Below are 18,094 nucleotides of genomic sequence, written 5' to 3' on the forward strand. Positions count from 1 at the left end.
ACGGTGCCGCATGCCAGGGTCTTATTTTTTTTCTCCGCAGGATGCTACTTGTCAGTGGCTGTGTTCCACTTCTCATTCATGCCTTTTTTTCTTCTTTCGGGGTTGTTTGTTTACAGTTACATCCGTTTAAATTGCTCAGGGTGCTTGGCTTTTGCTGCTTTATGTCTCCAACTTCCACTAGAATTAGCATAGAAATCAGTTCAGCCAAAACAGCTAAACGCTGATTTGTGTCACAGCACGTCTTCCCCACTGTGCCATGCTTTTTAAATATCTGAGTCTGTAAAAAAAAGAAAAAAAAAGAAAAAAAAACAACAACATCTAATGATTGGGTTTTGCTTTAGTTGGAAAGAGGAAAATTCCAGTTAAACGTTAAATTAAAGGACTATTGTTACTAGAATCAAATAAAAAAGTATATATAGTATTTTACAGAGAAGTGTCAGCACACCCTGCACACGTAGAGATCAGCACAGAGAGCAAGCAAAAAAGGTAAAGTAACAACCATGAAACCATCCATAAGCACACAGAAAAAAAAAAAACAAAAAGCAACAAAACATTACATCTACATAAACATATAACAGGCACCAGAACAAAACAGATAACTGCAACAAACATTCAAACACAACAGATAAAGTGTAACAAATAAGTGTGCATGTCCCTGTGTGTAATATTCACGCTGGTACCTCTGCGTGTGTGTATGTAATATATGTATAAATATGTGCATATATTACACAAGTGTAGAATTTCTCCCCCATTACCATCCGCCTCGTTTGTTTCCTTTTAGGTGGTTGCTTTTATATTTTGCCTGGCAGTTTTGAGCGATGGTTGTGTCAGTTTTCAGTGGGGGTGGGGGGGGGTGAAAGGGTTGGGGGTGGGGGGTGGTGGATGTCAGTGGACGAAACCTTGTAATTGGCCCGCAGTGAAGAAATGGGATCAAGTGTGGGTTGGTGTAAATTAGGTGATGGATCATGCTGTGTTGCTATCTATGTCTTTGTAATTCACACAAAAGCACGCACATGCACGCACACACACACACCCACACACCCACACCTTATTCCCCATCCATTCTAACTATACAGCTCGTCACTTTAATGAATATATCTCCGCCTGCCCCAACTCATCCTAACTTAGCTCTTATCTTAGCTAACCCGGGCTTGCTTTCCCTCTAACGCATCCCCCACCCACCATAAATGGAACCTCATCCATAAATAGAGCCACCCATGTAGAGCACACACACACATGCACGCACGCCTATGTGGAAACACATAGACGCATGCACACACTGTCTTTGCCCCCCTCGGGGACCCAAAAGTCCTGCATCAGCTGCTAAATTGCCTAAACCCTCTCATCTGCTAATGGGCTGCCCGTCTTTCTGACTGTCTGTGTGCAGGAGCTCCTTCCTGTCTGTCTGCCTTCCTGTTTGCCTTAATGTGTTTTCTGCATGTCTGTTGCTGGGCCTTCCTGAATATCAGCCTCCTCGTCTGTTACTGCACATTAGAAATTGTGGCCATCTTTACTACTTAACCCACAGGAGAGACACAACGCCAAAAAGAGGTTTCGTTACGCTTAATGTGAACCATTATTTCGCCTGCACGCTGCGTTTGACTAGGTGTGGGAATCACTGGATAACTAACGATCCAATACTATCTCGATATTTTACCCACAATCGCGATGGTATGATGATACAGATATTAATACTGAGATATGTAATATATTGTAAGATAATCAGCTATGATACATCACAATATCTGTAAGTGAAGTAGAAAAAATTCCCTGAAAAAGGAAGAAACATGTACATAAATTAATGAAAATGAAATCTCAAATATTGATACTTGGCAGAAGTGTATCGATAATGTAGTATTGCGACATTTTGTGTCATCGATTCATTGTTCCACCCTTACTTTTGACAGACGTGTAACTTAACCAGTATATCATGAAGGTTTTTTTGTTTATTTGTTTGTTGTATGGCAAATCAAGCCTAGACCAAAAGAAACCACAAAGCAGAGGAGAGAAAAGAAACCTGTCCTGGGTTTGAATCTAGCCCAGGATCTGTGGTTGCTTGTCATCTTGCTCTTTCTCTCTCTCTCTCTCTCCTGACCTTTCCTGTCTTGCCCTACTTTGAGCTGTAAAATAAATGCAAAAAGGTCACACAGACAAACGTTAGGATGAGAAGAAAATGACTCGTAGTTTTGGATGTAGTTGCAGCAGATGTCGGAAATAAAGTCTGAATATAGTCGGCCGCTTCGTGTCATGGCATTATGGGCAAGGTCATAGTAATAGTAGTAGTGCGTGTAGTAATAGTAGTAGTAGGCGTAATAACCAATGTAGTAGTAGGAGTAATGGTGGTGGTAGTAGGTGTAGTAGTAGTAGCAGTAGTAGTCTTAGTTTTAGTAGTAGTACTACAACAGTTGGAGTAGTAGTAGTAGTACCCATGGTCATTGTAAGCATAGTCATAGTAGTAGCATGGGTATCAAATAGTATAGGCATATGTAGAGGTCATAGTGATAGTAGTAGTAGTACCCGTAAAAGAAGTAGAGGCATAGTAATAGTAGGGCTGTGAATCACAAGTTTCTTCACGATATGATATTATATTGATTGTTTGGGCAATGATATGATGATGCTGATATCACAAAGTCAGCCTCGATACAGTTTTGAGTCAATTCAATTCAGGGGCCTCCGATCAACATGAGACGATATCATGCGCCCCTTTAACACAATCGGTTACAGTACAATGCAGTTTTTCTGTTTTAGCTGCTTTGCCACATTCATCATATTTTATCTCATACTGGCAATGTTTGCATATGGCATGTGATTTGTCAGCTGACTCATTTTTTTTTTTTCCCCCTCTGAAATCCAAAATATTTCCACACTGCTGATTTATTCCTGCGAGGGGGGTAGATATCCCATCTTTTCCCTTGGCTACTGGCCACGGCTGCCGTTATCTGACTGGTGCTAGCATCGTTTGAATGTTTAGGACAGCAGTGTGCTCGGACAGAAACGGGGACACATATGTGCCTTGGGAATTTCAAAATAAAGGCATATCTCTAAGATGACGATATGGATCAAAATTTTCTCTTAGTATTGATTATATAGGATTGTTGATCATTAGTTCGATATATTGATCCAGCTCTACTGATCATTACACCCCTAGCTGTAGTAGTAGTAGTAGTAGTATTCCTAGCTGGAGCGCTAGTAGTACTAGTAGAAGTAGAAACAGTGTTTGTAGTAGTAGTAGTAGTAGTAGTAGTAGTAGTGATGCCATATAATACAGCATGTTACTACCAGCTGGTGGACCAAAGGGAGGCTCTACTACACTTTTTAGCCCAACAGGCCAAGTCACACACAATGACAAGTTGCTATGGCAACCAAGGTCTCGGTGCAATGGGGATACATGAATGGCATAGTCATTGTAATAGTAACAGTAAGCCATTTTTACTCTTTGTGTTTCTCTCTTTGTGTCTTTTCTTTTAGCCATCACTGAACACACATTTTCTGAATGGATTTTTTTTTTAATTCTATTTATTTCTCAGCTCCTGGTCTTACCTCTCTCCCTCTTCCCCCTTGTCTTGCTCGCCCTTTTCTCCTCCCTACTTTTTCCTCCAGGAGTGGATAGTGTGTCTGCAATTACAATGGACAGAGAGGCTCTCTAGTTGTGTGACTAGGGGAGGGTGTTTCTCTGTGAAACAGACAATAGGAATGTGCACATTGTAAAAAAAAAAAAAAAAAAATCCACTTTTTACGTGTGATCTGCGCTGCGTCTGCACTGTCCTGCAGTATTAATGTAAGATGGATCTGGATTGATGGCTATCAGTGTGTGCAGTGGACCTGCATACTTTTCCTCGTTTGCCAATACAATACAACACAATAAATATAATAAAGTTAAGCTATACTGTATGTAAGCTTCCTTCTCTGTTTTGTCATGTTTATTTTGTTTATTTATCCATTCTTTTCTATTTGTCTGTCTCCCTGTCTCTGTCAATTTGTCAGTTTCTGTTTTGATGTCAGCATATTCTGTGAACCATATCATAAAGAGAGCCCCATTGACATTTCAATTTGCCCCATAACCTCTCTCTCTCTCTCTCTCTCTCTCTCTCTCTCTCTCTCTCTCTCTCTCACACACACACACACACACACATACCAATTTCATTGTGGAGCATCAGCTCAGTGGCAGGCCTCTCCTGGGTTTCCACGGAGACAAGGAAAAGCAATAACTGCACACTTGACCTCTCTGCTCTTTTATTGGCCTCTTCTCCCCTTCACACACGCGCTCACACGTGCACACACACCTCAAATCTAATCTGGGAGAGTATGCCGCTGTGTTGTTATCCCTCCCGTCGTCCCCTGAGGACGGAGGAAGAGAGGGGAGTAAGGGAGGGGAGGAGCAAGGAGAGGAGGGAGTTAATAATTTCATCTGAGGAGGTGGTGAGAGAGAGAGAGAGAACACGCTCTTACAGTGACCCGGGGCGATACGATCGATTGTCTGGCTCTTGTAGTTTCCTAATATCTCTCACACACTCGTGTAGGCAGGCAGACACACACACATGCACACACATAAACAATAACAGGTTTACATCCTCATGCAAACTGTCACATACATTCTCTCTTTCTCTTTCTTTCTTTCTCTCTCCTTCACTCATGCACACGCACTAACTAACAGATAAACGCTTATTGCAGTATTCAGCGATACTGTAACAACATGCCATAACTTCATTATTGTGAAGGAAGGAGGAAATGGGAGAGAGAGGAAGATGAGTAAGAGAAGGAGAAGGGCATGTAAGGTGTGATGGAGGGAAAGTCAGAGAAAAAGATTCAGAGTGGGAGAGAGGGAGAGAGAGAGAGAGAGAGAGAGAGATTGAAGTATTAGGAGTCGAAGAAATAGAGACTAGCCATAGCGACAGGTCTGTTTACTGTTTATTTTGGTCTCTAGTCTCAGTGCTCTTCATATTGGCAGAGTGGAGATGATTTCCTTTCACTGTTTATTCCTGTGTGTTTTGTGTGTGGGTTTGTGTTTGTGTGTGTGTGTGTGTGTGTGTGTGTGTGTGTGTGTGTATTTGCGTATATGTGTTCTCCGCTCGCCTCATCTAAGATCATCTATCTGAACTCAGTCTTTCCACAGGCATCACTCGTCAGGGTGTTTTCATGTAACATCTAGGTCCAGCGGTGGGATTTCCTTTTTTTTCTTACCTATTTAAATATTTCTAGAGTTTAGCACTCAGTGTAGGAAGGGTTACTTTAACACAAATAGCATGGGACTTATTTTGCAAGGATGCACACTTCTGAGGCAGTTTAAGATGAAGATAAACAAAGTCTCTCACATCAGTTTCATTTTTATTTCCAAGTTCTGTGTCTAAAGTTTGACTAAAGTGAATTCAAACCAGGCATCAGAATAAACCAAGAGGCAAAACTGATTCTCCATCAGTTCCCTGGACACTGTTCTTAGTCATAACAGAAATATGAAACTTTGAAAGCTGAAATAAGAAAATAAGTTGTTTGTGTAGAGAGTGTGTATGTGTATGTGTGTGTGTGTGTGTGTGTGTGTGTGTGTGTGCATCATTAGCAAAAGCCAACATGCTTAACCGGGTCTCCACAATGCATTAGACAGTTTGAGCAATAAGAGCTTACTCATAATGATTTCTCCCTCTTAGTAATCAGGTCAGGGTCGATTGGATTGTTTCTTGTGTGCTTATGAGTGCATGTATTTGTGTGTGTGTGTGTGTGTGTGTGTGTGTGTGTGCATATTTGTGTGTGTGTGTGTGCATATTTGTGTGTGCTAGTCAGTGCACAATGATGCTTCCCCGCAGTGTTGCCTTCTGTCACACAGATATGTGTTTATGCGCATGCCTATGTGTGTATGCTGTGTTTCTTGTATGCGGAGTCACCTGCAAAATAGTCTCTCAGTTATCTGTTCACCAGTATCGTAGTATAGTATAGTATATATCATAGTATGTAGACCATATATCTTGTATTTAAACGTGTGGGGTTTCTATTCCTGTATATACACTATGTGAGTCATATGTGATGAGCTCCCAGTGCAGCATCATTCACACAGACATCTTGTTTTCCTCACTCCAGTTCTCCAAGGAGAAATACCTGTTGGAGTCGCCCCCTGAGAAGCTTCGCAAGGAGCTGGAGGAGGAGCTGAGGCTGAGCCCCGCTGACATCAGGAGCCATGGCTGGTACCATGGACACATACCCAGAGAGGTACACACACACACACACGTACACATTGAATGCATCTGTGTACAAATGCAGTACATACACAGTGTTAGTCATGAAATCAGGAGCCCTGGTTGCTGCCATAGAGGAGAGAAGATGCATACATACTTTCCAGGACAATTTACTCTTTATTTGTGTCATTTTCTGTATAAACAGGCATAAATACTACATTTTAGTATATTTGTGAAGTCCGTCACTGACTACATTCATTGCTTAACTTCTTACCATACCATTATCACTAACCCTAGTCATAGTCATAATTCTAATAGTAACACTAAACCAAAGTCCTAACTCTAATTTAGACTAGTGTAATCCTAATCCTCATTATAACTGAAACCATAAACACAAATCCTAAGTCTAAACTAGCTCCTTACAGAAGTGCAGCATTTTGGATGAGTTCCCCTCATCTTTCTATCTTTCTGACATTTGGAAATACACAAACACACCCACGCAGAGAGATAAACAGATATAAACACATACACACACACACACAAAGTAAAAGAGGGAGAGATGCACACACACACACACACACACACACACATACACACTGTACAGACGCAAGTGCCATTAGAATTCTGAATACACACACATAGATGCAAACATATACCAATATATACATAACTTAATGTATAAAGTTAGGATAGACACACACACACACACACGAGCATGCGCGCACACACACATACACGGGCACCCGCTCACAGGCAAGTGCACATAAGTTCAACAAAGCACAGCATTTAATTAGTCATACACACATAACTAATGTGATTTAAAAAAAAAAAGTCCTGGTGTGTTTCCACTTGCTGATATCCAGCTCAGTTCAAGGCTCATTTCAAGTCAGTTATTATAAGTTTATAGCTGCTTCTGTACCTAATGGCTCTATATGTGCATAGATGGCCAATGCCGCCTTACCGTATTAATCAGTATAAGATTACAGAAGCTATAATATGTCATGTCATGTTTTAGATGTTGTGGAGAAACATGCAAACAAATGGATCCTACAAGTGCATGAATCAATCCTAAAAAAAAAAACAGTCCATAAATAAATCAAAATTGTATTTCTGTCATAAGCTGTTTGGTATTTCCCTTTCTCTTGTTTCAGTTCTGTTCATTTTAAGAACCAATAAGTGGGCGCTTTTATTACCCAATGGCACTAAATGACCATAACATATCTGTGAGGGTTGATAGGGCTACTGATCAATAATAATGACTCAACGATTTCGTCACACAGTGCTGAGATGTCTGGCTCTGAGAAACACCCTTTCATCACTTTACACACAGGGGGACACTGATAAATGAATCCTGTCATCTGTCACAGCTCAGTAGAAGTTGCTTTAGCTTTTGGAAGAAGGGAAGCTGTGCCAAACAGACAGCTGCATGTGTTTGTCGCTGATCTACGCAATTGATTTCACAGCTGGTGACTAAGACACAGATACACACAGAAACACAACAGCCACCTCCCACCCACCCACATTGCGTGCACATGTGGAGGGCCCGAGTTTTTCGGCACAGCCACTTAGTCGCTGCTTCTCTCTCGCTCTCTGTGTCTCTATCAGAGCAGCCATCTGTGAGTCTTCCCCATTCTAATTTACATAAAATATTCATTTATTCATGAATTTGCCCCAGTGTAAACTTGGGGAAACCCTGAGCCCCCTGGCAACCATAACAATACTTGGTTGCCATGGTGACTAGATCCACACACACCCCTTTGGTGGATCCCAACACTGTACATTAGCTTCCTTAATTTACATCCTTTATTTCTTCCTTCCCTATTTCCTTTCTCCCCAAAAAGGGAGACAAGTGAATATAATCAAAGCACATGTCAGGCTAGAAACTGGTCAGAGACACACGGACCGATAGAGCCTTCCTTTTAAGTTGTTTTTAGATGAATGTTTTACTTACTGTAAAGAAGGTCTTGGAGTTTTTTTTGTTGTCCTCTGTCAGTAGCAGCCTGGTAACTTAGTGCACAGGAATCTTAGGTGGACCAGACAGAAAACACAAAAACACACAAAAAGAAATATTAGCAAAATAAAATTTAAGTTAGGAAACAACAGAAACAAGTGGGTCTTTTTTTTTTTTTTTTATTTTGTCTGATAAGTTTTCCTTTTGATCTTTGTAAATACTGCCTCCTGCTGGTCACATAACAAATTAGGAAACGTTCCCAGCATCTTTTATCTCATGTCATTTCCATGTGATTTTCTCTGCAGTGTGCAGCATGAGGCTTTGCAACTTCTGCTGTCGTGCGCAGCCTCTTTGCAGGTTGTTTAAAAGCGAACGCTGCTCAGCTTGAAACATCTTAGTCCTTCTGCTACATGACTGCTCAATCAATAATTGTGAAATCTTCCCGCAAAGCTGCATAAACCAGAGACACAGCTTCGGTTTTTGATATCAGCTCGATGCACAGCCTGAAGCTGCTCCACTGATCATGAGTGGGAGATTGATTTTGTGGATTGTTTATTTTTTGAGAACCTCTAAATTTGCTTCATTTTCACAATAGCAGTATCCTGAATTAAATAAATAAACCCATATCCTCAGAGAGTCATTCTTGTTAACATGCCTGGCATCCTATCCATCTTTGCCAGTGGATTTGAATTGAAAAGGAATAGTACGGGAGCGGTGCAGACTCTCCTGTCTTGTTTCTGGCCATGAGAGACACTTGTAATTGTTCAGCAGCACAAATTAAATAAACTGTCCTGGGGCACATGAATAAATAAACATTCATGGTTCTCTAAATGCAGTTATTTAACAGTCTTTGTCTCGGAAAAGCATGTGTCTGAATGAGCATAAGAGAGCCATGTGTTGTTTACTTCCAGCATTGCAGGATAGTTTGATTGATGACCTGCTTTACAGCCTGTGTCTCCCATCTCTCTGTCTCTATACCGTTTACTGTCACGTCAAACAAGGTTAAAAGAACAGAAAGTTAACGCAAATAACTTCCATCTGTGTAGGTGTCAGAGACTCTGGTGTTACGTAACGGAGATTTTCTGGTGCGTGACTCCCTGACCAGTGTGGGAGACTATGTACTGACCTGTCGGTGGGATAATGAGGTGCTGCACTTCAAGATCAGCAAGGTCCTGGTCAAATCCAATGAGACGAAGGTATGTATTCAGCATTCGCGAGCTGTGATGGTTCCAGTAAGCACAGTAAAACATACACATGTGTGACAATTTAAAGGAAAAGCCAACGTAAAGTGTCTGAGTAAGGTGTTAGCCACCAGTCCAACTTCTCCAAGTCTCTTTAACTCTACTGGAGGGATGGAGCTCCGTTCTTCCAAAAGATATTCCCTCATTTGGTGTTTTGTTGATGGTGGTAGAGAGCGCTGTCTAGCACGCCGGTCCAAAATCTCCCATAGGCGTTCAGCTGGGTTGTGTTCTGGTGACTGTGAAGGCCATTGGATTTCATTTTCATCATTTTCATCCTCATCAAACCATTCAGTGAGCCCTCCTACCCTGTTGATGGGGACATTGTCATCCTGCAAGAGAACACTCCCATCAGGATAGGAATGTTTCATCACAGGATAAAGATGATCACTCAGAATAACTTTGTATTGATTTGCTGTGAGCCTTCCCTCCAACTTTAATCGGGGTAAGAGCCATAAAATCGCCATGAGGAGCCGCAGTGACTCACAAGGCAGCATGTCACAGCCACTCTTATACCCATTCACTCTCTCTCCAACTCCAGCGCTACTTGGTAGGATGCATCAAGAAAACATTTTGTGTTGTTGTGGCTGTTTTGAAAAGGCGCTGCTGCTTCTTTAGTTTTCTTTTAAGATGACATCAAGTCTTGCAGCACCAGTGTATCTTTCATATTTGCCCCTATTGGTGCTATTAGAGTGGCGGTCAGTGTTATCAGTGTTTCATTACTGCTGAAAGTCTGCAAGCACGCCAAATGTATTGGCCTACCTTTCCATTATCGATTTTTCTTTGGCTCATGGCGTCATTCGCTCTCCATGTCACAAAGTGGTGGACAATTCTGCGCTATGACCTCTGACCTCCACTGACAAGACATAGGTAGCAACATAATGTAAACACCTGCCAGTTGAGAATAACCTTCAGGCAGTGCCATCGACCTACATGGTGTCCCCCTAGTGGCCAAAATGAGAAGCAGCAACCTTTAAAGTAAAGGCGAGTCAATCATTTCTGTTCAAATTTTGAAATTCACCGGGCCACAAAATGAATGTCGACAGGCTTCACATGGCCTGCGGGCCGCCAGTTGCCCATGTTTTCTCTAAGGGGAACGGGGACCAAAACCATGCCAGGAAAATGCCCCCCAAAGCATAGCAGAGCCAGTGGACCCCCTAACTGTAGAGGCCCAGCTTTCAGGTCTCTTGGTGTACACCACACATGCACACGCCTACTTGTCCAGAGTATACTGAAGGATGACTCATCTGTTTGCATCACTTTTTTCCCCTGTAGACTAGTGCCTTTTTATTTATTGATTTATTTATTTTTTAACTGAACCCTCAAATGTGCATTTGTCTTTGGAATGAGGGCTTTATGCATTGCAGCCCAACTATAATATCCCTTTCTATGTACACTGTCTTTTGGAAGAATGGTGTTCCCTCCCTCCAGTTACAGAGTTACAGAGACTTGTAGAATATATATGCTTTGATTTTGATCTTTACCTTTTATCTTGTCGGTCCTTGTCTTTGCTTGTTTGACCTGATCAAAACATAATGCTGTGTGGCAGGTGTCTGCATTCTGTAGCCAGAAAGGACACAGAAAGGACAACCATTTCTGTTTCTCACCTGCAGTTTATCTGGCACTAAAAGTTAACCAAACACACTGCTATGCCAGCACCATCACTGCGTAGGCTGCCTGTCAACCCTGCCAGGTTTGGTTCAGCAGTGTCTGAGTAAATGTTCCTCTTGCGGAGCTGAGTCTATCTGACCGCAGCATTTACAAGCAAGGCTTACAGGCTTGTTTTCCTGCATCACTCCTTGGCTTCTATCATCGTGGACCAGCGACTGTTTACCTCTGCACTTTATGAAGGAGAAATTGAAACAGGGAGGCTAATATAGCACATTTGTGCCTTGTTGGCCAGTGCCCCATGCCCAACCAGTTCTCAATATCCTCCCCACTTTCGACATGCCACTTTAGTTTATTAGCAATTTCAGGGAAATAATAAAATAAGGAAAGCCACACACTAGACCAGAGTGTACATTGATGCAAAAATAGAAGTGACCAAATCTTATTCATGAAAAAAGCTCCTTGAAAGCCTATTTAGCAAACATTGCATAACTTCAGATTAAAGACTGATGTTATATTAGGCATTTGTTAAATTGTTAGGCACTCTTAAGCATCGGTGTCACTAGCGAGGACACTGCATCAACAAAAGGCATTTAAAGGTTTATTGATTCAGAGTGAGTTGATGCCAGGCATGAATGATGCGGGAATCTAGTCGCTTGCGTTGTGAGGAAGCCTCAAATGGGAATCTGGAAAATCTTGTGGCAGATGTGTGGCATATATAGCTTCAGTTTTTTAAGGTGCTGTACTAATAAATCATTAGTATCATTAATTCTTCTTGAGATTGTTCACACTTAATCCATAGTAATTTTACAGTTTAAGTTCAGATTTATTTAGTATAATATCACTGTTTACAGTCTCAAGGGGCTTTACATGCCCACATGCATTAAGCAATATTACATGCACTTTATTTTAGTAAAATGACTTTTTGCAATGTGACAGTGATCACTGTAGGTCTTTTTTCCACCATAAAATTTATAGCCAGCCTGTTGTTTTTTCCTGGTTTTAGCTTTCAAAATTTATGTATTGCCCTAAGCTTTTCCTCTGCCCTCAACTTCAGCCTTTCACCACTTCATCTTGATTCAAAACTTCACATTCTTCTGGTAAAGTCAAAATTTCACATCAATCACACAAGTGCCTCAGTCATTGCAATGTGCACTGTAGCGAAAGAAAAAGCTAATTCAAAACCTACCTTGCAGTTCAAAGTCTGCCACTTCTCCTTGTTTTCAAACATCCCTCATTTCCGTCCAAAAAACACATTTTTCCCTCTTACTTTTGGGTTTTGTTCAAGCGATCTACCATGTGCCCAGAAGCAGGATTGGCCTCATGTGTTTACAAACAGAGTCTGTGCTCTCAACACCCTCTAGTGGTCAGAAATCACTTAATGCAGCTTTAAGTATACAAATAAATCCCAAATTTATAACTTTGTATTCTATTCTATTCTATTCTATTCCTTCAGGTGCAGTATGTGCTGGAATCTGACAGTTTTGACTCGGTCCAGGAGCTCGTTCGGTTCTACGTGGGCCAGCGCCGGCCGGTGTCCCAGCCCAGCGGGGTTCACATCTACTGTCCAGTCAGTAGGACGCTCCCCCTGCGCTACCTGGAGGCCACTTTTGCCCTGTCCAATAGTAAGCAAGGGTCTGCCTACTCACCGTCCAGTCAGAGGGGAGCGTACATCAAGAGGAGGAGCGTCACCATGACCGACGGGCTGTCCACCGAGAAGATGATGCCTCACAGGTGAGAGAGGAGGAGAGCAGGACGTTTATTTCGAGTGCTGTGTGGTCCAAACGTGCAACAAATCATGACTTTTCTGTCTTTCGGCCTTCATTACATTTGTTTTGATTTCCATTATGAGTTTTTTCAACGCTGCTTTCTGTTATATGTATGATCAGTGACCCAGACAGCCCCAGTCCGGTTGAAACACCAGTGGTACCAGCACCAGAGCCGGAACCTGTGCCCAACTGCAGGTTGTGTGTGTGACACGAGTGTTGTTTTTGAGCACAAACCCTTACCTCCACCTGAATCCTGTGGTCACCTCACTTCACACACACCATTAGCACTTCCCCTATTAACCAGCCCTCTACACTCTAAGTGCCCTCAGTGTGAAGGTGCACAATGACTCTTTCACTTGGTCACTTGTACACATGATCACTCCCTCCTCTTGGTTAGGACTTTAGGGTATAGAAATGCACAAAGAAAGAGCAGACACCGGTCATATACATAACTATATGCATAGTCTTATACAATAGAGACACATTTTATTTCTCCTAGAATTGACCAGCTTTAAGAGCAACAGATGTGTTTTCATAGATTTTTGATGCATGGGGTAAGAGAAGTCCCAAAGATACACACCTTAAAATCAAAGGTGTGGCAAAAATATATATATTTGGTCAATTCCTGGAAAGTTTTTCAGTCTTTCACTGTGTAAAAATGGTGCATGTGTATCTTGGATATTAGTCTTTCAGGGTACACTTGCAAACCAAAATGTGTCTCCCTCTTTGTGAAATAAACTTCCTTCTCCTCCCATCCTGTAATAATTTTTTAGCTTTCACATTCTTAACCACTCCATTCTTATAATCCGAAGCAGATGAGTCTGACACCCTGACCCGCACCGCCTTGTGAAGCTCCTCTTTTCACTAACTTGAGAGCCTTCAAACCCAGACCCAAAAAATCACTAACATACAAAATATTCTTTGTTTGCAGCCCGTCAACCATCCACCACCATAAAGACGCAATGCGGAACTGTGCTATGAGCATGGACCAGATTCAGGAGTATCGCTGCCCCTTGTCACCGGTAGGGGAAACCCCACTGTCCCCTGCATATAGTGCCAGTAAGTATCAGACGCACACACACACTCACACGTGTCAATATTCAGAGACAAATACATTGTCACACACACATACACAAGCATGTTTGTTATCAGAGGTTGCGAAAGACAATCTCTGCAATCTCTCAGATCAATTCAGTTCAGTTCATCTCACCTTTATTGGCATGACTGCAAATGTATAATACTGGCATACATTGAACAAACAGACAACAAAACAGTTAGGTACAAAAAAAAAAAATCAAGTCTTACTGTCAAACTGTATTAATTGTGATGATGCATTTCTGGATAAATGGAACATTGTAGTTATTTGAATTTGTGCAGTAGAACATGATAAAAAAAGAAGATGATGAAGATGAAGCCTCTCTCTCTCTCTCTCTCTCTCTCTCTCTCAAACACACACCAGTCACCAGGCATAGAACCCACTCAGGTGGGCGTGTCCTGGCCGTCGTCCCGCCCTCTCCTGTAATGCGTCGTTCAAGTGACCCTCAGCTCAGCCCCTCAGCCAGTAACAACCCTTCAGAGCATCCTGCCCACACCTCTCATTCAGCACACTCCTCGCCCGCCCATCATCCCAGCTACCAGTCACACTCCTCAGAGACAGCAGGAAGTTACTGCGACCTCAGACCTTGTCCTGCCGCCGGTCCCCCCAAACCTCCGGCTAAGAGTTATGTGGAGCGATTGCGAGTGGAGGAGGGGAGGGACGAAGGAGCCAGGGAGGAAGGAGAAGGGATGTTCAGCACCCCACAGGTGGAAACGACCTCCTCATTCAGACCGTCAAGGTACTGGACACACACACACACACACCAAATAATATTTACAGAAAAAAAAAATGTTGTCTTAGTCTTCATTTTAACATGCTTGAGGACCACACAAGAGGGGCACACAAAAAATAAGAGACCAATGTGAAGAAGGCCTCTAGTGATTCAACCAGCAGGTCGGTGCTTGCAGTTTGGATGATAAGCTTATAGCTGAATGTAGGCACTCTGGATCACATTTTGTGGGCTGGAGAACTTTGGTTAGCCCACGTCCAAATGCACAAATTCAGCAGAACAGGCAGTAAGTTTTCTGACGTGGGGACACTGTAGATCAGATGCAAGGATGGGGATATTTGGGGATTAAGGCAACTGCAACCCACAACTTAAGGCAACTTAAGGGCAACACATTCTCATTCCCAGGTCAAACACCTTAGCTTGGTCATGCCCTTTTCATGTTTCATGTCTGATACCAAAGGCACCCTTTGGCATCAGTCACGTGGTTAGGGTTCGGCACCAAAACCACTTGGTTAAGGTTAGGTTTAGGTCACAAAATGGACACTGGACATGGTCTCAGTTGCACACGAAGCGTCTTGCTGGAAACGATAATTGAACTCGGGTCTCGTGTGTGAAGGACCTGTAGCTTACACGCCATCCACCCCGACCACCTCTTGCTCTTTATACATCACCATCCCCCATGTCTCATATGTGCCGAGGGGTGCCTTTGGCTTGCAATGGGTACCTTTTGCATCAGTATCAGACGCAGAAGGGCATGACCGAGCTGCGGTCTTTGACGCCCTGGGAATTAGAATGGATTGGCAAGGGGCAGGATGAGTCAGACAGGGCAAAAAGAAAGATGGTTCTTGCCCAAATATATAAGCAGCACGAAGCAGAAATCTGTGCTACGGCTGAAAAATTTATTAAGACCGTGTTTGTCCTTGAGGCGAAGAAGCAGGAGTAGGAGTGAAGCAGGTTTTGAAGAAGCGAAGCAGTTTTTTGGGCAGGCATTGCAGGACAGTTTAAGAGTGGGCAGAGATTGCAAAGGGCAACAGCAGTGGATAAACAGCCCATAATCCCATGAGAAACAGTGAACACTACCTTAAGGGTGAACTTGTGTGTATTTTGTGGAGCTCATGGTCTCATGGGAGTACACAGTAGACGAGGCTTGTGAAAGGAAAATGCTCAGGTATAGTGAGTTGGAAGCAGAGATGGAGCAGTGATGGAAATGAGTGCATGTGGATCTTGAAATTTAGACAGAGGGTTTGATGCAAAGTCAGTTTTAAATGCTGCTAGGCTATGTTTGAGTGGCTTTGGTTGAGGAGAAAAAACATGCTGATTGTTTGTGGATACACTGCTTACTAGTTGTTGTATTAGCTGCTATGTTGTTTCATATATTGAGCCGTGTTGTTGAGCCTTCTTGAGCAGTCGTGGGCCTAAATCAGCATTGAGAGAGGAACCTGTCAGGTGCCTAGAGTCACACACTCAACCCTGTGACATTTGGATTTGGTAGCTAGTGATTGATGCCGCCTGTCTGATGCTCATGCGGAGTTATGACAGTGTAGCCTGATGTTCACCATCTGTGGGTCAGCACATCATTCTTCTGACATCTGGCTTCTTTATGGATGCTTACCGGGGATTATAGCATATCACATCCCATGTATTAGGGCTTGGCGATGGACAAAATGAAATATTAAGATATCTTTGATCAAATGCCTCTATCAATATCATGATAATATATAAGGAATACTGTAAGATATTTACACACAACAGATCTATGGTAAACAATCATTAGTAATGTGGATATGATGATCAAGCACGTAGAGAAAAATCATGAAACAGTAAAAACGATCTAATAAGTTCAGAAAATTGCATGTCTGTTCTGTAATGCAGCCTTTAAAACTAAGATAAGACAATACTTATACCAGAGCATGATATTATGATATCTGAAATACCACACAATATCTAGTTTCATATCACAGCACTGATAAGATATTGATCTATCACCCAAACCTACCGTGTATTTGTGAAAGTGTGGGTGATGTGGCTTCATGATCAAATTAAACTCACTGCAGCTTTGCAGCTCCATGTCATAAAAATTTGGCCAGGCATACTAAGCCTGGCATTAGATTTATAAAACCTTGTGTCAAAGAAATCTTTTGATTTGTCAGTACATTGACATTCTTTATCCATAATCCTTGCAATATGCTCATGTGATGCCAGGCTTAGTGAAACTTTTTCAGTGTAGTTCTCCTCAATGCAGGTTGTATTGTACAAGGTGTGTTAATGTGATCCAATCTGTCCTCTAACAGGTTCGAGTCTTGCCTTATGCCAGCTGAGAATAAGCCTCTGGAGATGTCTGTGCTGAAGAGAGTAAAAGAGCTGCTGGCCGAGGTGGATGCAAGAACCGCAGCTAAACACATCACCATGGTGGACTGCAAGGTATGCACACACACACACACACACACACACACATACACCACACAAAGAAAGCACCTGCAGGCACACTGCACATTCTCACTGTGGTGAACTGGGATTAAAGAAATGTCCCTGAAATGATGTCCCAAGCAGACCCACAGACACTCCATCCACTTCCCCGTTTCACACAGTTTTTAAGTTTAGTTTATTTGACAACAATAAATCCAAGACATACAGTACAATATCTTAGCCATGCTGTCAAGGATTGCACAGTTAAGTCATCAGACTTATTTCCATTGTGGTCCTTGATGAAAATATTAATAAAATAGATGTTAACATGTACATAAAAATCACAAATCACAATTACATGCATGAAAAAAGACAACAAATAATACAGTAAACCTATTCATAAATAAATTATCACTACTATATTTCTAAATTTTACACAAGCCAGATTTTTGTTTTAAAGGAAACGTTGGCTAACATTACTCTTCATGTGCAATAGTCACACATATGGACACATGCACAACAACATGTTAAAGATATAACTTATTTCTTTAAAGCTGGGATTGCGATAGATTGTGATATATTTTAGTTCAACACATTTTTTTAAAAATCACTTTTCCAAAGTTCCCTTGCCTTTATGTGTTAAATCTGGGCAACTTGGAAATGATCGAAAATCCCACCTCTCTGTGAAAAATTTCCCCCTTTGTTTATGTTGTTCATCCATGCTCACTTTGTAAATCTGATATTTCCAACAGCACTTTGAAGGCAGCACAACACTCTTTGTTATGTTTTGGTCACACGTTTTTGTGCAAAATCAACCAAAGTGAAATTGATGATGGGAGACAAATGGACACATGAGATGTGATGAAGTTATGATCTCCACTCAGACACACACCTGTGAAGAATCATCCAGTCTCCTACCAAACATCACAGAACATTTAAAGAACCATGCCAGTGATTTTGAATGTTTTACTACAGTTTACACATTTTACACATTTTACATTGCAGCAAACCAATTTCCAAATTTTGTGGGGCTACTAAAGATTTCACATCATATAATCAAAATTTTCAAATTTGAATTTTTGGTTACAGTGTTCTGCTTGTGTGGTTAACAAAGTCATCTCCATTAATAAAC

General features: G+C 41.8%; 1 protein-coding gene across 1 annotated transcript in view; it reads left to right on the forward strand.

The window, feature by feature from the left end:
- The window catches only part of sh2d3ca (SH2 domain containing 3Ca), a 66,500-nt gene that overhangs the window by 42,409 nt on the left and 5,997 nt on the right, over positions 1-18,094 (forward strand). The window contains exons 5-11 of the mRNA XM_030065831.1: positions 6,070-6,198; positions 9,162-9,311; positions 12,418-12,695; positions 12,851-12,925; positions 13,662-13,789; positions 14,190-14,565; positions 16,848-16,977. Of these exons, the coding sequence (XP_029921691.1) occupies positions 6,070-6,198; positions 9,162-9,311; positions 12,418-12,695; positions 12,851-12,925; positions 13,662-13,789; positions 14,190-14,565; positions 16,848-16,977 (1,266 nt within the window). The remainder of the gene's footprint in view (positions 1-6,069; positions 6,199-9,161; positions 9,312-12,417; positions 12,696-12,850; positions 12,926-13,661; positions 13,790-14,189; positions 14,566-16,847; positions 16,978-18,094) is intronic.

The sequence above is a fragment of the Myripristis murdjan genome, chromosome 12 (assembly GCF_902150065.1).
Source record: "Myripristis murdjan chromosome 12, fMyrMur1.1, whole genome shotgun sequence".
NCBI lineage: Eukaryota > Metazoa > Chordata > Actinopteri > Holocentriformes > Holocentridae > Myripristis > Myripristis murdjan.